Below are 26,074 nucleotides of genomic sequence, written 5' to 3'. Positions count from 1 at the left end.
GCCTGGCAGTAATTCACTCACCCTGTGGCTCTGGCCGTTCTTGATGTACTCCACACCCACCGCACGGGTGCCTTCAAACAGCACCCTGCTCACAAATGTCTGGGTCTCGGCCGTGAGGTTCTGGCGGCTCAGTGCCGGGTGCAGGTAGGCACAGGCCGTGCTCCAGCGCTTGCCTGCAGGACAGAGCACGGCGATCAGTCACAGCCCCTGCCTGTTCCCTGGGCACCGATCATGCAGGGGGAGGTAAGGAAGGACTGCAGAAAGAGGGAATGTGCCCTTCCCCTGACTGTGCAAGCTCTGCCTTCAAAAGAAGGCTGAGACTAAACCACGCTGTCCAGCTGAAATCCACATCTCCATGAGACCCCTGCATGCAGGTGCGAAAACATCCCTCATCCTTGACAGGATGACAGAGACCAAGAGCGGCTGATAAGGAGAGCCCTGGGTCCTCCCTGGCCTTGCCTCTGCTCTGTGGCAAGCAAGGCCGGTCACTGCTGTGTGCCTCCCTACACCCATCTGTTAGGCTCTAAAACGGGGTTATGTGACCAGAGAGCCGACTCTACTTTATCCACACCCACAGGGACCAGAGGATGCCCGAGGTGGCACCATCTCTGAGTCACTTCTCTCTGGCTCTGAGTGGTATTCTGTGGCCTGTCGCTGGGGCAGTCTGTCACATCCCCTCCACCTCAAACCAGCCCGTCTGTCCACACTTACTGGCCATGATGGGGCAGGAGGAACGGGACTGGGATAGAGAAGCTTTCGCTTTTAAAGGAGGAACCCGGGGGACGGGGAATCAGAGGCCTCGCGCTACCTTCGTGGATGGTCATGTCCATCCAGCCGAAGCCCTCTTGCTGGAAGCCATTCATGTCCTCGGTGAAGGGGTAGCCGGCCTGCCGCGCCGCCTCCAGGAACGCGTGGTGCAGCGGGTGGCCGCTCTTGCCCCGAGACACGCGCAGGGGCCCGGCGCCGCCGCGGTACACGCCCGCGCCCAGCTCGTGCGCCTGCGCCTTGCGGAAGTAAGGCAGGCAGTGCGCGTAGTCCCAGCCCGCCGCGCCCTCCCGCTGCCAGCGCTCGTAGTCCTCGGCGTGTCCGCGCACGTAGACCATGGCGTTGAGCGAGGACGAGCCGCCCCAGACTCGGCCGCGCGGCCAGTACAGTACGCGGCCGTCCAGGCCCGGCTGCGGCTCCGTGTGGTAGCACCAGTTGTACCTGTCGTCGCACAGGTTGGCCACGAGGGCCGCGGGCATGTGGATCTTCCACAGGAGCCGCTTGCTCCCCGCGCACACGTCCTTGGGCCCGGCCTCCAGCAGCAGCACACGTTCGTCGGGCTCCTCCGTGAGCCGACTGGCCAGCACGCAGCCAGCGGAGCCCGCACCCACCACCACGTGGCTGTACTCACCCGTGCTGCGGGGACGCTCACTGGCCAGAGCACGGATGGCCCGGGTCCAGCGCGGCCCCGGGGCTCCCCGTGGGCCCAGAGCCCCTCGCCTCCAGCCTCGCAGGATGCACCACATGCTTCCAGCCCAAGTCCTCTTCCACGGAGGGGAATGTGATGATTCACTTTCCCTAAAACAGGAAAAGAGGCCTTTAAAATTGAACTCAGCACGCGTGTGCAGAATCAGCCCGAAGTTAGGGCAGCAAAGGGCCCCTGCAGGCCGCCAGGTGTCCGCCCAGTGCTGGGTGGGGCAGGCCTGGCTGGCACAGCACTGCCCTGGGGAGCTAGGAGGAGCGAGCAGAAGCACGAGCAGGACTATCATTCCCGTGGTGGCTGTGCCTGGACCAACAAGCACAGGGCTGGAGGCACAGGAGAGAGGCTCCTCCCCAAACACGGAGTGGGGAGGTCCCCAGAAAGGCTTCCCTGTGACATCGTGCATGAACCTGGAGGATGGGAAGGACGCTACCTGCTGGATAACAGCGGCAATAAGGGCTTCCAGGTTTGCGCTCGCTCCTCATGCATTCAAAACAGTAAGACAGTTGCTGAGACCCTACCACATGCCATGCACCATTTCCTCTCTAACAAAACTCAGAAAACAAGACATCTGCCCTCAGAACTGATCATCTGGGACCAGGGAGACAGACAAGACAAATAAATAATCAGAGGAAGGTCAGGATGAGAGGCTGGAGACTATAGAGCTCAAAGCCTTTGACCTCAGGGCCCCAGTGTGCAGGAGAGGGCTTTTCAGCAGGGATGGGGTCAGAGCTACAATCTTCAAAGATCACTCTGTCAAGTACTGGAGTTTTAACAAATGCCAATAACTTCTGGAGGGTCCTTTCCCAACACTGTTCATATCAATCCCAACATGCTCAGTGCACAGAGGTGGAAAAGAGCCAAAATATCCCATCAAGACCTCCATTGACACAGGAACCTTTGAGAAAGCCCCACCTATGAGGCTCAGACACACAAGGCCTGCCCAAGACTGAGGCTGCAAAAGAACTGAAAAACATCAAAAGAACCCTGATAAGTACACCCACCCTCTCCATGAGTCTGCATCAAGTAATGACACCAGCCTGTCGCTGGAGGCTGGCTAAGTGGTGAGAGTGGAGAGAAAGATTCCAACCACCCCTGCCCCAGCCCCATTCTTGCAGGCACAGGAGAAAGGCACAGGGCCTCTTAAAAGCTAAATCTGAAGCAGGAATTCTGAGAACCTTCCAGCGCTCCGGGCCTCATGCTAGCACAAGGTGACAGCAGCCCAGTGCTCAACTCCCAACTGGGTTGATGCAACACTCCACACACACGACCCAACAGAATAAAAGGCATGTACTTTTCTGGGCATATACCTTAGTCCCTATTATCCCGTTACAAGGCCATGAATTCAATAAAAAATTAATAGACACAGAAACAAGAAAAAGAAATGACTCATTATAAACAGAAAAGTAGTTAACAGAACCAGACCAAGGGGTGATGCATCCAGACAGAACTATCAAAGATTTTAAAACAACCAAGTTTAACATTTTAAAAGATTTAGTTGAAAAGGTGGACACATTGAACAGACAGGCAATTTCAGCAAAAAGTTGGCAACTATTAAAAAAGGCACAGAGACTTCCCTGGTGGTCCAATGGTAAAGAATCCACCTTCCAATGCAGGGGATGCGAGTTCGATCCCTGGTCAGGGAACTAAGATCCCACATGCCGCAGGGCGACTAAGCTTGTGCACCACAACTACTGAGCTCATGCGCCTCAACTAGAGAGCCTGAGTGCCACAAACTACAGAGCCCACGTACTCTGGAACCCACATGCCACAACTACAGTGCCCATGCGCCCTGGAGCCCACACATCACAACTAGAGAGAGAAAACCCGCATGCCACAACTAGAGAGAAGCCTGCGTGCCACAACTAGACAGCCTGCAATGAAGAGCCTGTGCACTGCAATGAAAGATCCCACATGCCTCAAAGAGGATCCTGTGTGCCACAACTAAGGTGAGATGCAGCCAAAAATAAATAAATAAATAAATAAATAAATAGAATATGAATATTTTAAAAATAAAATGATACCAATCACACTTGTTAAATCGTAAAACAAATAAATAAATAAATTTTTTACAAAGCACAAACAGAACTGCTAAAAAAAAAAAATTACCAGAGATGAGACTGTACATAGCAGAGAAAAGAATAAGTGAAACTGAACATTAGGTGAATAAAAATTATCCAAATGGAAATATGAGAAGAAAGAGTGAAAGAGAAAGAGAGAGAACAGAACTGAGAGCTATGGGATGATATCAAGCTATCTAAAGTATAGACAACTGGAGTCCCAGAGGCAGGAAAGGAATAAAGGGAAAAAAGAAGAAGGGGAGAGAGGAGGAGCAGAGGGAGAAGGGGAGAGAGAGGCAGAGGAGGACAGAGAGCAAACAGGGATAAAAAGATATCTGAAGACATAATTGCTAAGACTTCCCCAAAATTAATGCAAGACAAAAACACCACAGATTCAAGAAGCTTAGAGCATCTCAAGCAAGATCAATACGAAGAGAAACACATCTAGGTACATCACAGTCAAATTGCTGAAATCCCAGAAAAAAATCATCAAAGCAGCCAGTCCCCCAAAAAACATATGTACAGAGGAATAAATTTAAGAGTGGCTGCAAACTTCTCATCAGAAAACATACAATCCAGGATCGGATCCAGACGGCAGGGGAGTAGGACAGGGAGCTCACCTTCTCCCACAAATACATCAAAAGTACATCTACATGTGGAACGATTCTCACAGAATATCTACTGAACGTTAGCAAAACACCTCAGACTTCCAAAAGAGCAAGAGAATCTCCAGGCAACGAGGTAGGACAAAAGAAAAAAGAAGAGAAAGAGAGAGGGAGGAATCAGGACAGGACCTATGCCCCTGGAGGTGAGCTGTGAAAGAGGACATGTTTCTGCACACTGCTAAGTCCCCTCACTGGTGGGGAGATCTGCCAAGACAGAGGGGGAGCTTCAGGGCCCTGGAGGACAGCACAGTAACTGGTTTGTGGAAGGCAAAGCAGAGAGAGATCTGCACAGAGGGTCCATGCCACCACCTGGCACTCCCCAGCCTGAGACATTGGACCACTGAGGTGGGCGGGGGCTGAATGCTGAGGCTCGGGCTTCAGAGGTCAGGCCTGGAGAGAGGACTGGGGTTGGCTGCATGGTGACAGCCTGAGAGGGCTAGGGTGTGGTGTGCCACAACCGAGGGAGTATGGGAAGAAGCCTGGGCCTGCCAGAGAGGCAGGGGCCCATTGTTGGGGGCAGGCAAGGAGGGGGGCGGGACTGCCACAGGAGCTTCCTTCTCCATGTGCGTCCTCTTAGGCAGCAGGGCATTGCCTACTGGAACTCCGGGGGCGAGTGCGAGTCACTGCTGTCATCTTGGTCTCCAGAGGTGGGCGTGGACTGCTGCCAGTGCCGAAGGTCCCACAACTGGGCACCAACCACTGCCTCTGCCTCCCTGGGAGCCTGCCTGGGCCACCTGCACAACCCCTATCAAGGAGATAATGGCCAGCCCACGCTGAGGAAAAAGACAGCAAGCATCCAAACCAAAAACAGCCCTCATGCCAAAAAAGTATTAAACCCACACAAGCTACTCAGGGATGCTTCCTCATACAAATAGCCCCCAAGACTACAGTAGATAATTGTTTCTCCTAAACTCACAGAGTAAGAGAAATACAAGAAAAATGAAGACGCAGAGGAACCACTCCTAGTTAAAAGACCAAGAGAATTCCCCTGAAGGAACAAACAATGAAACAGACCTCTTCAGTCTAATAGATACAGAGTTAAAAAAAGGAGGTAATGAAAACACTGAAGGAATTAAGAAAGGCTATCAACAGAAATGCAAAGTACTGTAAAAAAGGCAACTAGAAACTATAAGGAGGAGCCAAGAAAAAATTAAAAATTCATTTGCTGAGACAAAAACTGAGCTAAAGGCAATGAAGAGCAGAATGCATAATGCAGGAGAAAATAAGTGACCTGGAAGATAGAATAATGGAAATTACCCAAACAGAAGAGTAGACAGAAAGCCAAATGAAAAAAAAGTGAAAGCAATATAAGATAATATAAAGCATGCCAATCTACGCATAATAGGGATTCCAGAAGGAGAAGAAAGAGAAAAGGGGATTGAAAATGTATTTGAAGAAATTATGGCTGGAAACTTCCCAAACCTAAAGAAGTACACAGATATCCAGGTACAGGAAACACAGAGGGGCCCAAACAAGAGGAACCCAAACAGATTAACACCAAGACATATTATAATAAAAATGTCAAAAGTTAAAGATAAAGAGAGGATTCTAAAGGCAGCAAGAGAAAAACAAAGAGTTAATTACAAGGGAAACCCCTTATGGGCTATCAGCTAATTTCTCTACAGAAACACTGCAGGCCAGAAGGGAGTGGCAAAATATTTTCACAGCCTTGAAGGGGAACAATCTGCAACCTAGAATACTCTATCCAGCAAGATTATCATTTAGAATAGGAGGAAAAATAAAAAATTTTTCAGACAAGCAAAACCTAAAAGAATACAGCAATACTAAACTCATCCTCAAAGAAATATTGAAAAGTCTTCTTTAAATAGAAAAGAAGCAAGAAGATATAGGAAGCAGGAAATCACAATTGGAAAGTAAATCACTTAAATTAGCCAGTATATAGATCAAAAAGAGAAACAAAACAAAACAAAACCTATTTGTGAAAGTGATGATAAACAAAAGAACAGCAAAAGGATAAACACGAAGATGTAAAAAATGACATCAAAATCATAAAATATGGGGAAGGACAGTAAGAAAATGCAGATTCCTTTTTTTTTTCTTAAGAATGTGTTTAAGCTTACATTGACTATCAGTCTAAAACAAGCAGATATAGGAAGGGGTTAACATACTTGAAAAACAGGGCAACCACAAATCAAAAACATACAATAGATTCACACACACACACACACACACACACACACACACGCACGCACACACGCACGCACAACAAAACAAAAACAAGAGAACACAAGCATAAAATGAAAGGAAATCATCAAACCAGAAGAAGAAAAAGGAACAAAAAAGGAACACAGAGTCAACTGGAAAACAAGGTTTAAAATGGCAATAAAAACATATGTATCAATAATTACCTTAAATGTCAATGCACTAAATGCTCCAATCAAAAGACGCAGAGTGACAGACTGGATTTAAAACCAGGAGCCTACAATATGCTGCTTACAAGAGACCCACCTTAGGGCAAAGGACACACACAGATTGAAAGTGAGGGGATAGAAAAAGATATTTCATGCAAACGGAAATGACGAGAAAGCAGGAGCTACAAGACGCATATCAGACAAAATAGACTTTAAAACAAAGGCTATAAAGAAAAAGAAGGACACTATATAATGGTAATACAAGGAGAGGATTTTACACTTGTCACCATATATGCACCTAAAATAGGAGCACCCAAATACATAAAACACATACTAACAGACATAAAGGGAGAAAATGATGGAATACAATAATAGTAGACTTTAATACCCCACTCACATCAATGAACAGATCTTCTAGACAGAAAAATCAATAAAGCAACAGAGATCCTAAATGATACAACAGAACAGTTAGACTTAATTGATATTTTCAGGACATTACATCCATAAAAAATACATTTTTTTCAAGTGCACATGGAATATTTTCTAGGATGGAGCACATAGTAGGGCACAAAACTAATCTCAACAAATTTAAGAGTATAGAAATTATTTCAAGCATCTTCTCTGACCACAACAGCATGAAACTAAAAACAAACGACAGGAAAAGAAATGAGAAAAAAAATAATTGCTTGGAGACTAAACACCATGCTACTAGAAAACCAATGGGTCAACAAGGAAATCAAAAAGGAAATTTAAAAATACCTTCAGACAAGCAACAATGAAAATACAATCCTATAAAATTTATGGGATGCAGCAAAAACAGTTCTTGGAAATTTATAGCAATACAGGCCTTTCTTAAAAATTAAGAAAAATCTCAAATAAACAACCTAACATACCATTTAAAAGAATTAGAAAAAGAAGAACAAACAAAACCTAAAGTCAGCAGAAGGAAGGAAATAATAAAGATCTGGGAGGAAACAAATAAAATAGAGATCAAAAAAATAGAAAAAATCAATAAAATCAAGAGCTGGTTATTTCAAAGTGTAAATAAAACTGACAAACCTCTGGCCAGGCTCACCAAGAAGAAAAGAGAGAGAACCCAAATAAACAAAATAAGAAATGAGAAAGGAGAACTCTCAACCAATACTGCAGAAATACAAAAAAACCGTAAGACAGGGAATTCCCTGGTGGTCCAATGGTTAGGACTTGGTGCTTTCCCTGCTGTGGACCCAAGTTTGATCCCTGGTTGGGGAACTAAGATCCTCCAAGCTGCACGGTGCAGCAAAAAAATGTTTTTAATTTAAAAAAACCATAAGAGAATACTACAAACAATTATATGCCAAAAAATTTGACAACCTAGAAGAAATGGACAACTTTCTAGAAACATACAGCCCACCAAAATTGAATCAAGAAGAAATAGATAATTTGAACAGACTGATCACTAGAAGTGAAATAGAACCTGTAAAAAACAAAAAAAACAAAACCAAAATAAGACAAACAAAAAACCTCCCTACAAATGAAAGTCCAGGACCAGATGGCTTCACAGGCGAATTCTACCAAAGATACAAAGAAGTTACACTGATCCTTCTCAAACTCATCCAAAAGACCGAAGAGGAGGGTATACTCCCAAAGACATTCTATGAAGCCACCATCACCCTGATACCAAAACCAGACAAAGATACCACCAAAAAAGAAAATTACAGATCAATATCTTTGAGGAATATAGATGCAGAAATCCTCAAAAAAATATTAGCAAACTAAATCCAACAATGCATAAAAAAGATCACACACCACAACCATGTGGAATTCATCCCAAGTTCACAAGCATAGTCCAACATATGCAAATCAATCAATGTAATACACCACATAAACAAAAGAAAAGCCAAAAACCACATGATCAACTCAATAAGTGCAAAAAAAGCATTTGACAAAATTCAACATCCATTCATGATAAAAACTTTTACCAGAGTAGGTACAGAGGGAACTTATCTCAACATAATAAAAGCCATTTATGACAAACCCACAGCCAATATAATACTCAATGGTGAAAAGCTTAAAGTCTTCCCAATAAAATCTAGAACAAGACAAGGATGCCTACTCTCACCACTCCTATTCAACATAGTACTGGAAGTCCTAGCCACAGCAATCAGCCAAGAGAAAGAAATAAAATGTATCCAAATTGGAAAGGAAGAGGTAAAACTGTCACTATATGCAGATGACATGATACTATATACAGAAAACCCTAAGAACGCCACACAAAAACTACTAGATATAATAAATGCATTCAGCAAAGTAGCAGGATAAAAGATTAACATTCAGAAACTGGTTGCATTTCTTTTTTTTTTTAACAGTAGGTCCTTGTTGGTTATCTGTTTTAATTATAGCAGTGTGTATATGTAACTCCTAAACTCCCAATCTATCTCCCCAATACCTTTCTTTATACTAACAATGAAATATCAGAAAAGGAATATTTAAAAACAATAACTTTTAAAATCACACCAAAAATAAAAAGTAAAAAAACAACCTAGGAATAAACCTGACCAAGGAGGTGAAAGATTTATATGCTGAGAACTATGAAACATTAATAAAGGAAATTAAAGAGGATTCAAAGAAATGGAAAGATATCCCATTCTCTTGGATTGGAAGAATATTGTTAAAATGGCAATACTTAAAAAAAAAAAAAAAAAGGCAATACTACCCAAGGCAATCTACAGATTTAATGTAATCCCTATCAAATTACTCATGACACTTTTCACAGTACTAGAACAAATCATCCAAAAACTATGTGGAACCATAAAAGACCTGGAATTGCCAAAATAATCCTGAGGGAAAAAAAACAAAGCAGGAGGCATAACTCTCTCAGACTTCAGACGATACTACGAAGCTACAGTAATCAAAACAGTATGGTACTGGTACAAAAACAGACCTACAGATCAATGGAACAGAATAGAGAGCCCAGAAATAAACCTACACACCTACAGTCAATTAATCTTTGACAAAGGAGGCAAGAATATAAAATGAGAAAAGACAGTCTGTTCAGCAAGTGGTGCTGGGAAAGTTGGACAGCTGCACATGTATCAGTGAAGTTAGAACACACCCTCACACCATGCACAAAAATAAACTCAAATGGCTTAAAGACTTAAACATAAGGCATGACACCATAAAACTCCTAGAAAAGAGCATAGGCAAAACATTCTCTGAGATGAATTGTACCAGTGTTTTCTTAGATCAGTCTCCCAAGGCATTAGAAATAAATACAAAAATAAATAAATGAGACCTAATCAAACTTACAAGCTTTTGCACAGCAAAAGAAACCATAAACAAAACAAAAAGACAACCTACGGAATGGGAGAAAATATTTGCAAAAACAAGGTTTTAATCTCCAAAACATACAAATAGCACATACAACTCAACAACAAAGAAACAAACAACCCAATCAAAAAATGGGCAGAACACCTTAGTAGACATTTCTCCAAAGAACACATAGATGGCCAATAGGCACATGAAAAGATGCTCAACATCGCTAATTATTAGAGAAATGCAAATCAAAACTACAATGAGGCACCACCTCACAGCAGTCAGAATGGCTATCATCAAAAATTCTACAAATAATAAATGCTGGAGAGGGTCTGAAGAAAAGGGAAGCCTCCTACACTGTTGGTGGGAATATAAATTGGTGCAGCTACTATGGAAGACAGTATGGAGGTTCCTCAGAAAACTGAAAATAGAACTACCATATGATCCAGCAATCCCACTCCTGGGCATACACCTGGACAAAACTATAATTCCATAAGATACATGTACCCCTATGTTCATAGCAGCACTATTCACAATAGCCAAGACATGGAAACAACCCAAATGTTCATTGACAGATGAACGGACAAAGAAGATGTGATACATATATACAATGGAATACTACTCATCCATAAAAAAGAATGAAATAAAGCCACTTGAGGCAACATGGATGCAACCAGAGATTATCATACTAAGTGAAATAAGTCAGAAAGAGAAAGACAAATACCATATATTATCACTTATATGTGGACTCTAAAATAGGGCACAAATGAACCTATCTACAAAACAGAAACAGACTCACAGGCATAGAGAACAGACCTGTGGTTGCCAAGGGGGAGGGGGAAGGGAGAGGGGTGAACTGGGAGTTTGGGGTTAGTAGATACAAACTGTTACATTTAAAACAGATAAACAACAATGTCCTACTGTATAGCACAGGGAACTATATCCAATCTCCTGGGATAAACCATAATGGAAAAGAATATTAAAAAAAAAAAAAAAAAAAGGGCTTCCCTGGTGGCACAGTGGTTAAGAATCCACCTGCCAATGCAGGGGACATGGGTTGGATTCCTGGGCTGGGAAGATCCCACATGCTGTAGAGCAACAAAGCCTGTGTGCCACAATCACTAAGCCTGTGCTCTAGAGCCCACGAACCACAACTACTGAGCCCACATGCCACAACTACTGCACTCCAGGCGCCTAGAGCCTGTGTTCCACAAGAGAAGCTACTGCACTGCGAAGCCCGCGCACTGCAAAGAAGAGAAGCCCTTGGTCGCTGTAACTAGAGAAAGCCCGCATGCAGCAATAAAGACCCAACACAGCCAAAAAAACACATAAAAAAATAAATTTATGTAAAAAAATAATAATGTATATATGTATATACCTGAGTCATTTTGCTGTACAGCAGAAATTAGCACAACATTGTAAATCAACTACACTTCAATACAAAATTTTTAATTATAGAAAAAAATCAAACAAACATACAATCCCGAAGATAATGGAGTGACAAATTTAAAGTATTGAAAGAGGGAAAAAAAAAAAAACCCAAACAACCCCAAACAGAATTCTGTCTACACAGTGACGTTATCTTTCAAATATGAAGGAGAAAAAAAGACATCTTCAGAGAAACAGAAGCTGAGAGAATTTATTACCACTTGGATCTGCACTGCATAAGTTCTTTAGGCAAAAGGAGTACGATGCCAGATAAAAATTTCAATCTATTCATACAAAGAAAGGAGAAGCAATAGGAAATGGTAAAAATTGTGGGTGTATTAGTTTCTTATGGCTGCTGTAACAAATTACCACAAACGTGGTGGCTCAAAACAACACACATTTATTCTCTCACAGCTCTGAAAGCCAGAGTTATGAAATCAGTTTCACTGGGCTAAAGCCAAGGTGCTGGCAGGGCTGGATGCTTCTAGAAGCTCCCTAGAGGAGAATCTGTTTCCTTGCCTTTTCTAGATTCTAGGGGCCACCTGCATTTCCTTAGTTGCAGGAAAGTAGCCCCTTTCTTACATCAGCGCAGCCTCTTGCTTCTGTCACTGAATCTCTTATTTCTATAGTAGTATCTCTCTCTTATTAGGATACTTATGATTACATCATTAGGGTCACTTGGATAATCCAGGGTAATTTCTCAATCTCAAGATTCTGAATCTCATCTGCAAAGCCCCTTCTGCCATATAAGGTAACATATTCACAGACTCTATGGTTAGGACATGGATATGATGGGGGGTCATTGTTTAAGCCTACCACAGTGGGTAAATACAATACACTTCCCCCTGTATTTTTAATCTCTTTAGAATATAACTGACTATCTAAAGGAAAAGTACTAAAATATACTATAGGGTTCATAACATACATATCATTAAAATGTATGTAACAATAATAGCACAAAGGATGACAGAAGGGAGAAATAGAAGTATTCCTTTATAAGGTTTTTATACCATAAATGAAATGGTATAATATCATTTGAATGTATGCTAAGTTATATACTGCTAAGTTATATATTGTAATGCTGTGCACAACCACTAAAAAATCAAATAAAAAAAGAATTGTAGCTAATGAGTCAATAGTGGTAATAAATAAAATATTTTTTAAAAAGGTAGAAGAAACTAAGAAGAGATGGGATAAAGAGCAAACAGCAAAATGGTAGATTCAAATCCAACCATGTCAATAACTGTATGAAGTGTAAATAGTCTAAACACTTCAATTAAAATGCACAGATTGTCAAATGGGATTTTTAAAAAAGCAGGACTCAAGTATATGCTGTCTGCCAAAAAAGAAAACCCACTTTAAATATAAAGACATAAGTAACAAATAAGAAAAATGGAAAAAAAGATATACTACACAAACACTAAACAAAAAAGAAAGTGACTACATTAATAGCAATGTAGACTTCAGTATAAAGAATATTAACCAAGGTTTAGAAGAATATTAACCAAGGTTGACCTCTTTATCACTTTGAAATCATATCATAAAGACAAAACAATTCTAAGTGTGTATATGCCTAGTAGAGCTTCCAAAGCATGAAGCATAAATTGATAAAACTGAAAGGAGAAATGAATAAATACACAATTATTTGGAGATTTCAATACCCCCCTCTCGGTAACAGATAAAACTCCTAGATAAAAAGTCAGTAAAAATATCCAAGACTTAATCAACATTATGAACTAAGTTGACCTAATTAACACTTAGTATGAACACCCAAACACCAGCAGAATACATGTCCTTCGCAAGTGTACATCACCAAGACAGACAGTATTCTGGGCCATTATAAAAATCTCAACAAATTTAAGAGGACTGAAATGCTACAAAGTATACTCTCTAACCACAAAAGAACTGACTTAGAAATAAAAATATACCTGAAAAAAACCCCTAAATATTAAGAAATTAAACAACACACTTTTAAATAATCCATAAATCAAAGAAGAAACCACAAGAGAAATTAGCAAGTGTTTGGAGTGAATGAAAATGAAAACACAACAGACAGAAATGTGTGGGATGCAGGAAAGCAGTGCTTTGAGAGAAAAACACAGCATTAAAATGCTTACATTAGAAAAGTCAGATCTCAAATTGAGGAACTACATTTTCACCTTTAAAAAGCCAGAAAAGGGACTTCCCTTGGTGGCTCAGTGGTTAAGAATCTGCCTGCCAATGCAGGAGACACAGGTTCGATCCCTGGTCCAGGAAGATCCCACATGCTGCGGAGCCTGTGTTAAGAGCCACATGTCACAACTAAGCCTATATGGCACAACTACTGAGCCTGCACTCTGGAGCCCACGAGCCACAACTACTGAGCCCGCATGCCACAACTCCTGAGAACATGTGCCGCAACCACTGAAGTGTGCACACCCCAAGTACTCTAAGCCCACACGCCTAGAGCCCATGCTCCACAACAAGAGAAGCCACTGCACTGAGAAGCCCACGCACCACAACAAAGAGTAGCCCCACTCACCACAACTAGAGAAAGCCTGCGCCCAGCAACGAATACCCAACGCAGCCAAAAATAAATTAAAAAAAAGAAAAAAAAGAAAAAAAAAGACCCAGAAAGAAAGAAAATTGGTCCCACGGTGAGCAGAAGAAAATAATAAACATAACAGCAGAAATCAATAAAACTGAAAACAAATTTAAAAATAGAAAAAATTAATAAGACCAAAATGCAGTTCTTTAAAACAATTAATCAAATTAATAAACCTCTACCCGGGCAAAGAAAAGAAGAGGTATAACACAAATTACCAACATTGGCAATGACAGAGGGAACATCCCTATATATTCTACAAACAGTAAGACTTTTATTACAACTTTAGGGCAATACATTTGATAATTAAGATGGTATGGATACATTTTTTGAAAGATTATCAAAGTTCACTCAGGAAGAACTATATAACCTAAATAGCTGTATATATTCATTTAAAAAATTAAATTCATAATTTAAATTTTTCCTACAAAGAAAACTCTAGACTACATTGGTAAAAGCTAAGAAACATTCAAGATGGTATAATACCAGGACTTCCCTGGTGGTCCAGTGGTTAGGATTCTGTCCTCACTCACAATGCAGGGGGCCCAGGTTTAATCCCTGGTTGGGGAACTAGATCCCATATGCATGCCGCAACTGAGTCCGTGTGCTGCAACTAAGAGTCTGCGTGCCGCAACTAAGAAGCCTGAGTGCCACAGCTGAGATCCCACGTGCTGCAACTAAACACACCACAACAAAGACCCCCACGGGCCACAACAAGACCTGGAGCAGCCAAAATAAATAAATATTTTTTAAAAAACAATGGAACAATACCAATTCTATAGAAAACAGATGAGAACATTCACCAACTCATTTTATAAAGCCAGCAGTATCCTGTTAACAAAACCAAAGATATCACAAGAAAACTATAGACCAATAACCATCATGAACAAAGACGCAAAACTTTTAAACAAAATTTTAGCAAATCAAATCCAGCAACAAACAAAAAGGATACATCATAACCAACTAGAGTTCATTCCAGGAATATAAGATTGGTTTCACATTTGAAAATCCGTCAGTGTTTTAACACATCAAAAAGGAAAAAAAAAATGATCATTTTAATTAATGCAAAAAGCATTTGGATATATCCAGCATGCATAAAATCTCTGTGTTCTTAAAGAATGGAAGAGAACTTCCTGATAAAGGGAATCTATGAAATACCCACAGCTGACTTTGTACTCAATGGTGAAAGACTAAGAGCTTTCCCCCTGAGATCAGAAACAAGGCAAGGATGTTCACTCTAATCACTTTTATTCAACATCGTTTGAAGGTTCTAAGCAGGGATTTAAGGTTAATTAATTAATTAAAAGTAAAAGGCATACAGATTGGAAAGGAAGAATTACGTGTCCTTAATTGCAGACAAGATGATCATCTACATAGAATTCCCAAGGAATTTACAAAGAAAGCTACTGGAATTAGTAAGTGAATTTAGCAATATCACAGCATACAAGGTCAACACAATACTGGAAGTTCTAGCCAAAGAAATCAGTCAAGAAAAGGAAATAAAAGGCATCAAAATTTTAAACAAAGAAGTAAAGTTAGCTCTGTACATGACATGATCTCACATGTAGAAAATCCTAAAGTTTACACAGAGACGCATACAATAGCTATTAGAGCCAATAAGTAAATTCAGCAAAGTTGCAGGATCCAAAATCACACACAGAAAAATCAGTTGCATTTCTAGACACTAACATTGAACAATCTAAAAAGGAAATTAAGGCAACAATTCCACTTATAATAGTAGCAAAAAGAATAAAGTATTTAGAAATAAACTTAACCAAGGAGTTGAAAGACTTAACACTGAAAACTACAAAACATTGCTGAAAGAAATTAAAGAAGGCATAAAGAAATGGAAGGACATCCTGTGTTCATGGGCTGGAAAACTTAATATTGTTAAAATGACAATACTACCTAAGGCAATCTACAGATTCAATGTAATCCCTATCCAAATCCCAACAGTGCTTTTACAGAAATAGAGAAACCTATCCTAAAATTCATATACAATCTCAAGGGACCCCAAATAGCCAAAACAATCTTGGAATATAACAAATTGGAAGACTGACGCTTTCTGATTTCAAAGCTTACTGCAAAGCTATGGTAATCAAAACAGTATGGTGGGGGCATAAGGACAGACATATAGAATAATAGAATAGAGAGTGCAAAAGTAAACCCTCACATGAATGGTGAATTTTTTTCACTAGGGTGACACAATAATTCAATAGAGAAAGGATCATTTTTTTTAAGCAAACTGTGTTGGGAAAAGTGGATATCCATATGCAAAAGCATGAAGTTGGATCCTTACCTTATATCATATACAAAAATTTAAATAGATCAAAGACCTAAATATAAGAACTAAAATTATAAAACCCTTAGATAAAAACATAGGAAAACATCTTCATGACACTGGATTTGTCAATGATTTCTCACTTGACAATGATGCTTCACCAAAAGCACAAACAATGAAGGAAAGAACAAACTGGATTTCATCAAAATTAAAAACTTTTGTGCATCAAAAGACCCCATCAAGACAGTGAAATGATAACCCACATAATGGAAGAAAATGTTTGCAAATCATAGATCTCATAAGGGATTAATATCTGGGATATATAAAGAACTCCTACTACTCAATCACAACAAAAATCAAACAACACACACACACAAAAAGGGCAAAGAAATTGGAATAGACATTTCTCTAAAGATATAAAAATAGCCAATAAGCATGTGAAAAGATGCTCAACATCAGGAATGCAAATTAAAACCATGAGATACCACCTCACATCCATTAGAATGGCTATTATCCAAAAAATGGGAAATAACAAATGTTGACAGGGATGTGGAGAACTTGAAACCCTTGTGCACTGTTGGTGGGAATGCAAAATGGTGCAGCCACTGTGGAAAACAGTTTGGTGATTCTTCAAAAAGTTAAACATAGAATTACCACATGATCTAGCACTTCCACTCCTAGGTATGTACCCAAAATAACTGAAAGCAGGAACTCAAACAGATACGTGTATGCTGATGTTTTTCAATAGCATTATTCACAATAGCAAAAAGGTGAAAACAACACAAATGTCCATCAACAGATGACTGGACAAGCAAAATGTGGTATATACATACAATGCAACGTTATTCGGCCTTAAAAAGGAATGAAACTTGGGACATGGGAGCAAGCACCAATCGCTGTCCCTGCTGTCCTGGGAGTTTGCAGGCCACCACTGCCAATGGGAGACCCACGAGCCGGTGCCAAATGCTGCCTCCACCACAGGACGCAAGCAGACCCCAATCACCGTCCCTGCTGTCCCAGGAGTGCACAGGCTGTCACCACCACTAGGAGATCCGGGAGCAGGTGCCAGTCACTGCCCCTGCCATCCGGGGAGCACGCACAGGTGAGGAGCAGGCACCAATCGCTGGTTCTACTGTCCCAGGGGTGCATGGGCTGCCACTGCAGCTAGGGGACCTGTAAGCAGGTGCCAAGCGCCGCCCCTTCTGTTCCGGGGGTGTACAGTCTGCTGAGGCTGCTGGGTAACCCACGGGGTGGGCACCAATCGCTGCCCACACCGTATGGGGAGTGCTCACAGGCCGCCACATATACACACCCCGTTTCAAGAGGATAACAGCCAGCATACGCTGAGGAAAGAGGCAGCAAGCATCCAAACTAAAAGCAGCCCCTCAATTCCAGACAAGATGGCAGAGTAGAAGGACTTCACCTCCTCTCACGAAAACACCAAAATCACAACAAACTGCTGAATAATCATGGATAAAAAAAGAGTGTCTTTTGGATATTTTGCATCCAAAGACAAAGAAGAAGCCACAAGATGGTAGGAGAAGCACTTTTGTGATATAACCAAATCCCATTCTCGCTGGGTGGGCAACCCACAAACTGGAAAATAATTACATCACAACGGTTCAACCACAGGAGTGATTTCAGAGCCCCACATCAAGCTCCCCAGCCTGAGGGTCTGCCAACAGGAGGAGAAGCCCCCAGAGCTTTTGGCTTTGAAGGCCAGTGGGGCTTGAGTGCAAGAGCTCCACAGGACTGGGGGAAACAGAGACTCCACTCTTGGAGGGCGCACACAAGGTTTCACATGCACTGGGACCCAGCACAAAGCAGCGACTTCATAGGACCCTAGGCTAGACCTACCTGTGGGTCTTAGAGGGTCTCCTGGGGAAGCAGGGGTTGGCTGTGGCTCACTGTGGGGGCAAGAACACTGGTGGTAGAGGTCTCACAGAATATTTATCAGTATGAGCTCTCCCGGAGGTCAGTGCTGGGACACCTCAGGCCAAACAACCAGCGGGGAGGGCAGGATGGGGCGGGGGGGTGGGGGTGGCGAGGGGGGACATAGCCCCAGGGATGCAAGGATTCTTCAATATCCACATTAAGAGACTGAAGAATAAAAATCACATGATCGTCAGAATGGCCATCATCAAAAAATCTAGAAACAATAAATGCTGTAGAGGGTGTGGAGAAAAGGGAACCCTCCTGCACTGTTGGTGGGAACGTAAGTTGGTACAGTCACTATGGAAAACAGTTTGGAGGTTCCTTAAAAAACTAAAAATGGAACTACCATATGACCCAGCAATCCCACTACTGGGTATATATCCTGAGAACACCATAATCCAAAAAGAAACATGTACCACAATGTTCATTGTAGCACTATTTACAATAGCCAGGACATGGAAGCAACCTAAATGCCCATCAACAGATGAATGGATAAAGAAGATGTGGCACATATATACAATGGAATATTAGCCATAAAAAGGAATGAAATTGAGTTATTTGTAGTGAGGTGGATGGACCTAGAGACTGTCATACAGAGCAAAGTAAGCCAGAAAGAGAAAAACATATATTGTATGCTAACACATATATATGGAATCTATAAAAATGGTACTGATGAACCCAGTGACAGGGCAAGAATAAAGATGCAGATGCAGAGAACGGACTGGAGGACATGGGGTGGGGGTGGGGGGTGAAAGGGAAGTAGCACTGACATATATACACTACCAAATGTAAAATAGATAGCTTGTGGGAAGTTGCTGCATAACATAGGGAGATAAACTCGATGATGGGTGATGACTTAGATGGCTGGGATACGGAGGGTGGGAGAAAGTTGCAGGAGGGAGGGGATATGGGAATATATGTATAAATACAGCTGATTCACTTTGGTGTACCTCAAAAACTGGCACAACAGCGTAAAGCAATTATATTCCAATAAAGAGCTTGATAAAAAAACCATATGATCATCTCTATAGATTTAGAAAAAGCTTTTGACAAAATTCGACACTGATTTATGATAAAAACTCTACAGAAAGTGAGCATACAGAGAACCTACCTCAACATAATAAAGGCCACATATGACAAACCCACAGCTAACATCATTCTCAATGGAGAAAATCTGAATGTATTTCCTCTAAGATCAGGAATAAAACAAGGATGTCCACTCTTGCCACTTTTATTCAACATAATTTGGAAGTCCTAACCATGGCAATCAGAGAAGAAAAAGAAATAAAAGGAATCCAAATTGGAAAAGAAGTAAAACTGTCACTGTTTGTAGATGACCTGATACTATACACAGGAAATCCTAAAGATGCTACCAGAAAACTACTAGAGATCATCAATGAATTCAGTAAAGTTGCAGGATAGAAAATTAATAGACAGAAATCTCTTGCATTCCTATACACTAACAATGAAAGATCAGAGAGAGAGATTAAGGAAACAATCCCATTCACCACTGCATCAAAAAGAATAAAATACCTAGAAATAAACCTATTCCTAGGCAAAAGACCTGTACTCTAAAAAACATAAGACGTTGATGAAAGAAATCAAAGATGACACAGACAGATGGAAAGATATACCATGTTCTTGGATTGGAAAAATCAATATTGTCAAAATGACTATACCACCCAAGGCAATCTAAAGATTCAGTGCAATCCCTATCAAATTACCAATGGCAACGGTAAAAAATTTTTAAATTTGTATGGGAACACTAAAGACCCTGAATAGCCAAAGCAATCCTGAGAAAGAAAAATGGAGCTGGAGGAATCAGACTACCTGACTTCAGACTATACTACAAAGCTACAGTAATCAAAATAGTATGGTACTGGCACCAAAAAATCAGAAATATAGATCAATGGAACAGGATAGAAAGCCCCAAAATAAAACCACCCACCTATGGTCAATTAATCTATGACAAAGGAGGCAGGAATATACAATGGAGAAAACAGTCTCTTCAATAAGTAGTGCTGGGAAAACTGGACAGCTACATGTAAAAGAATGAAATTAAAACATTCTCTAACACCATACACAAAAATAAACTCAAAATGGATGAAAGACCTAAAGGTAAGGCCAGATACTATAAAACTCTTAGAGGAAAACATGGGCAGAACACTTTCTGACATAAATTGTAGCAATATCTTTTTTGATCCACCTCCTAGAATAATGAAAATAAAAACAAAAATAAACAAATGGGACCTAATTAAACTTAAAAGCTTTTGCACAGCAAAGAACCATAAACAAACCAAAAAGACAACCTACAGAATGGGAGAAAATATTTGCAAATGGAGTGACCGACAGGGATTAATCTCCAAAATATACAAACAGCTCATGCAGCTCTATATCAAAAACAAAACAACCAAATCAAAAAATGGACAGAATATCTAAATAGACATTTCTCCAAAGAAGACATACAGGTGGCCAAAAAGCACATGAAAAGATACTTAGCATCGCTAATTATCAGATAAATGAAATTAAAACTACAATGAAGCAGTTGGCCATCATCAAAAAGTCTACAAATAATAAATGTTGGAGAGGGCGTGGAGAAAAGGGAACACTACTACACTGTTTGTGGGAATGTAAACTGGTACAGCCACCATGGAGAACAGTATGGAGATTCCTCAAAAAACTAAAAATAGAATTACCATATGATCCTGCAGTCCCACTCCTGGGCACGGAGACGGACAAAACTATAATTCCAAAAGACACATGGACCCCTGTGTTCATAGCACTACTATGCACAATAGCCAAGACATGGAAGCAAACTAAATGTCCATCGACAGAGGAATGGATAAAGAAGATACGGTACATATATACAATGGAATATCACTCAGCCATTAAAAAAAGGTGAAATAATGCCATTTGCAGCAACATGGATGGATCTAGAGATCATCATACTAAGTGAAGTAAGTCAGACAAGACAAATATCAAATGATATCACTTATATGTGGAATCTAAAAAAAATGATACAAACGAACTTTCTTGCAAAATAGAAACAGATTCACAGACTTCAAAAGCAGACTTGTGGTTGCGGGGGTAGGGGGGCATGGAAGGAAGGGATATATTAGGAGTTTGGGATTAACATATATACACTACTATATATAATATAGAAATCAACAGGGACCTACTACTGTGTAGCACAGGGAATTCTACTCAATATTCTGTAATAACCTATATGGGAAAAGGATCTGAAAAAGGATGGATATATGTACATGTATAATTGAATCACTTAGCTGTACACCTGAAACTAACACAGCATTGTAAATCAACTATACTGCAATATAAATTAAAAATTAAATTAAAATAAATAAATAAAAATTAACCTCAAAAAAAAAACCTCATGCTACAACATGGGTGAACCTTGAAAATATTATGCTAAGTAAAATAAACCAGTCATGAAACAACAATTATCTGATTCTGCTTATGTGAGGTAAATCCATAGAGAAAGAACGCGGAGAAGAAGTTACCAGGGGCTGGGGGGAGAGGGGAGGGTACGGTTACTGTTTAATGAGTATGGAACTTCTACTGGGGATGATGGTAAGTTTTAGAAACGAACAGTGGTGATGACGGCACAACAACATAGTTAATATACTTAATGCCAGTGAATTGTATACTTTTTTTTAAAAAATGATTTAAATGGTACGTTGTATGTTATGTATATTTACCAGCCCCCTTCTTCATGGGGTGGCAGCAGGTCATTTACTATCCTTGGCCCCAGTCATCCCCAGACCCCACATCCTATCAGAGCTCTACCTCCAACACCCCCCTCCAGCTTGCCCCAACGTGGAGGGCACATTTCACTGTTCTCCAAGGTCTGGATCTGGCCTTCAATTAGGCACAGATCTCTCTGGTCCCTGGCCAGGGGTTGACCAAACTAGACATTTCGGTCTGCCACCTCTGCAGAGAAGAAATGCCCTCACATGTCTCTGCCCCCAAGCCCCCATACCCCAAGAATTCCCAGCCCATGATTTGCTGAATAACAAAGACAGAAGAGCTGAGGGCACTTGCTCACTCTTACTTCCCCTTCCCAGGGTACATATGGCCAGCTCTCCACCCCATACCATGGCCAGGAGTGGGGTGGCCTTTCCTCTTCTCCCCTGGCAGTCCCAGTGCCCAGGCCTAGAGGCAGGCTCCCACCTTGGAGCAACACGTCCCTGTTCCTGAGACCCATCCAAGGGGGCTGCCTCCCCCTACCCCTCAGAAGCCAGGCTTTGAGCTGGGGGGAGCAGAGGAGTCACTCGGGTTTCCCGGCTCTTGGTGGCCTCACAGCGTTGGGAGATGGCAGGACCTACACACACTCACAGAGTAGTGGGAATGGGGGTGGGGGGGGTGCTGAAGAGGGAGGGTACTGCTACCCAAAGGGCACTCCCTGGGGCAGGGACCCCCAACCCCTAGCAGTGACTTCTCAGGCTCTCAGACTGGGCAGGTGGACAGACAGACCAAGAGAGGGCAGGAGTCACAGGGAAGCAGCCCCTTCCACTGTCCAGGGCTGCAGCGTGGAGCATGCGGGGCAAGGCCGGTGTGGGAACTATGGGACCAGAGAAAGACAGGATGGCACGTGTGTTCGAGTAAGTGTGTGTGTCAGAGAGAGAGAGAGAGAGAGACAGAGAGAGAGAGAGAGAGAGAGAGAGAGAGTGTGTGTGTGTGTGTGTGTGTGTGTGTGTGTGTGTGTGTTGGGGATGGGGCTTAAGGTGGGTGGGAGGCATCCAAGTCTTCCTTCTGACTCTGGGTGCCTGGGCCCCTGACCCACCCTGTTTCCTGGGACCAGCCTTGGCTCTGTGTCTAGGGCTGTCTGTCCAGTCTTGTGGCTCTGAGTGGAAGAGGAAGGGCTTAGCCAATCATTGGGCACGGGGGAGAGGACACTTCCACCCACCCCACCTCCCAGTCAAGGGGAGAAGACCCTCATCCACACATCTTCCTGGGGTGCAGGACAGCCCACCAAGCCACGCATGGCACCCAGATGGTCAGCCTGGAGCAGGACACCTGGACCCTATGGAACCTCCAGCTGGGAAGCAAGGCTTTGGTCAATTCAGGCCCCCACCCTCAACACCAGTGATGGACACAGGGGATGTGGAGCGACAATGTCAAGTGGAGAGATGACATGAAATGAGGGGAAGCAAACGTAGGGTCACCACACCCTTCTGAGTACTGCAGCTTTCATCACCAGAGTCCTTTGTAGCAACTAACAATTCTCACTGAGTTTTGAAATCAGTAAGCAAAGACTGGTATTGAAAAATCTGTCAGATTTTGTGGTCAGAACACTGGTTGCCTTGTATGACAAGACAGATTTCCATGTAATTTTGAGCTTGTGACCAATTGCACAACAAAGTTGATAATTCTGGTGAAGTCAAATTTCAAAAGAAGTGTGACCAGAATAAAATGCTTACCCACCACATCTGGAGTACCCAGACTTGGGACACAGTCTGTTTCCAGAGCTGCACAGCTAGAAGATGGACAAAACTTTCCACGACGACCCTTTGAACAGGGTTCTTCACAATTTCTTGGCATGCACGTGTGTGTGTGTGTGTGTGTGTGTGTGTGTGTGTGTGTACACTTCCTTTCTAGCTCTGGGCCAGTGCAGTGTACCAGACTAGGATCAGATCCTTGGGGCCACTGAAGTCCTGGCTTTCGTCAGTTACCCAAGAACAGATCACAGAACTCTGGAGACAGGCCAGCAGTCTTAGCCAGGACTGCACTGAAACAGCACATAAGACCTGCTTCAACTTTGGAGAAGTTTTGCCAGGCAGGGCCAATGGCAAATAGTGGTCCTGCTTTGGGCACAGCTGGGGAGCGTGTAAACCTTTCCCGAAGGTGATGGACACATCAGGGTTCTAAAGGTGCAGCCCTTTGTCTCGCAATCCCACTTCCAAGAATTTAACTGAAAGAGGGACTTCCCTGTAAGTCTAAGTGCTTAAGACTCCATGCTTCAATGCAGGGGACATGGGTTCAATCCCTGGTCAAGGAACTAAGACCCCACATGCTGCATGGCACAGCCAAAAAAAAAAGAATTTAACCAAAACAGAACTCAGCACAACTGTGAAAAAAACAAGCCCAAGAGGTCTTTTACAAGTTGTTTACGCTGGCAAACAATGGTGAAAACCTTACTGTCCCCCAATGGGGGACAGAGCAGGAAAAAGGGCCCAGTCACCAGAAAGGACCCTGTTAACCATTTACACAGTGACCGTGTAATCCTATCACTACAGACACGTCTTGAGCAGACCCGGGGCACATAGCTCAGCTGCTTGTGGGCACTAAGGCCCTTGGTGCCCCAAGGCTGGCACTGTCCCCAGAGGTACTTGGCCTTCACACTTGTCTCTGAGCCCATGGGCCAGGGTGGTGACGACAATCCTGAGAGAGGACTGCAGAAAGTGTGGTGGGGGTACTGCCATGCTTGCCTTTCTGGGGTCTCTGGGGGATTGCTCCCCAATGGAGGATTCAGAGCAGGCCACCTGCCTTTGATTTGGCCTTCTAGTCCCAGCTTTGACCTGCTCTCCTGTGAGACCTCTGATGAGGTTCTCAACCTTCCAGGCTGGGCTTCGTGTGGGTCAAGTGAACATTGCTCTGTAGCTGCCACTGTCCTTTCACAAAGCTCCATTAAGCCACGGAACCAAAAACAGTTATAATTATAGTAGTAATAATAGGGGCAGCCACCCATCCTGAGCACTTCATACGGGCTATCACACACTTTGAATCCCCCAAAGACACTGGGTGAGTGGGCTTCATCATCATCACTACCATCATCACCATCATCACCATCACTGCCATCATCTCCATCACTGCCATCATCTCCATCATCGCCATCACTGCCATCATCACCATCCTCGCCATCACCGCCATCATCACCATCACCACCATCATCACCATCACTACCATCACTGCCATCATCACCGCCATCACCGCCATCATCACCATCACTACCATCATCACCATCACGGCCATCACCACCATCATCATCACGGCCATCACCACCATCATCGCCATCACTGCCATCATCGCCATCACCACCATCATCACCATCACTACCATCGCCATCATCACTGCCATCATCGCCATCACCGCCATCATCACCATCACTGTCATCACCACCATCATCACCATCATCGTCATCACTGCCATCATCACCATCACGATCACTGCCATCACCGCCATCATCACCATCACTACCATCATCACCATCACTGCCATCATCACCATCACGATCACTGCCATCATCACCATCATCACCATCACTACCATCATTGCCATTATCACCATCGCCCATCACTGCCATCATCGCCATCACCGCCATCAACATCATCATCACCATCACTGCCATCATCACCATCCTCACCAGCATCATTCCCACATCACAGAAAGAGAAACAAGCCTGGGAAAGGAGCCCCTGTCCCTCTCCAAGTCAGAGGCAGGACCTGCCCAGCACAGGCCTGATCAACAAAGCCACATCCTGAGAGCTAAAGTCACCATCAGCACATGGAAAGGGTACAAGGCACCACATGCCCACCAGGGCTCTGGAGGCCAAGAAGTGGTAAAGTTCACCTGCTTCCCTGCAGCCTGGCAAAGCCTTCTCAGTGGCACAGCCACGTAATCACCCAGCCCTGTGTGGGAGGAAGTGAGTTTGGGGTGGTGGCCCATGTGGGAGGGGTCTGGTCAGAGAGATGAGCCTGGATGGGTAGTAATGGTCCAGTGAAGAACGCTGGACAGCTGCCTCCTCCTCCCATAGGAACCTTACTGCCCACCTCCAGCCCAGGCCATCCATCCTTCCAAGATGGTGCAGCAAGCTTCCTCACAGCCCCAGGGCCCCCCTAGTCCCAGAAGCCCTGCCTCCTTCCCCCTCCCCACCCATCACATCTCACCCAACCATGAGCCTCAGTCTCCGGGTTCCCAGCACCCAGACCACCTTTCCTCCCTCCCACTGAGGGCCTTTGCACATGTGCTCCTT

The 26,074-nt window shown here is 42.9% G+C and overlaps 1 protein-coding gene across 3 annotated transcripts in view; it reads right to left on the bottom strand.

The window, feature by feature from the left end:
* CHDH (choline dehydrogenase) overlaps positions 1–26,074 on the bottom strand; it is a 62,641-nt gene that overhangs the window by 26,092 nt on the left and 10,475 nt on the right. For all 3 annotated transcript variants that reach the window (XM_057705792.1, XM_057705791.1, XM_057705793.1), the window contains exons 3-4: positions 809–1,563; positions 22–173 (exon numbers count right to left, since the gene is read on the bottom strand). In XM_057705792.1, coding sequence (XP_057561775.1) covers positions 22–173; positions 809–1,511 — 855 coding nt within the window. In that variant the 5' untranslated portion in view covers positions 1,512–1,563. The remainder of the gene's footprint in view (positions 1–21; positions 174–808; positions 1,564–26,074) is intronic.

This window comes from Hippopotamus amphibius, chromosome 13 (genome assembly GCF_030028045.1).
Source record: "Hippopotamus amphibius kiboko isolate mHipAmp2 chromosome 13, mHipAmp2.hap2, whole genome shotgun sequence".
Lineage (NCBI taxonomy): Eukaryota > Metazoa > Chordata > Mammalia > Artiodactyla > Hippopotamidae > Hippopotamus > Hippopotamus amphibius.
Note: the sequence above shows the minus strand (reverse complement) of the source record. Positions and strands in the feature narration are given on the sequence as shown.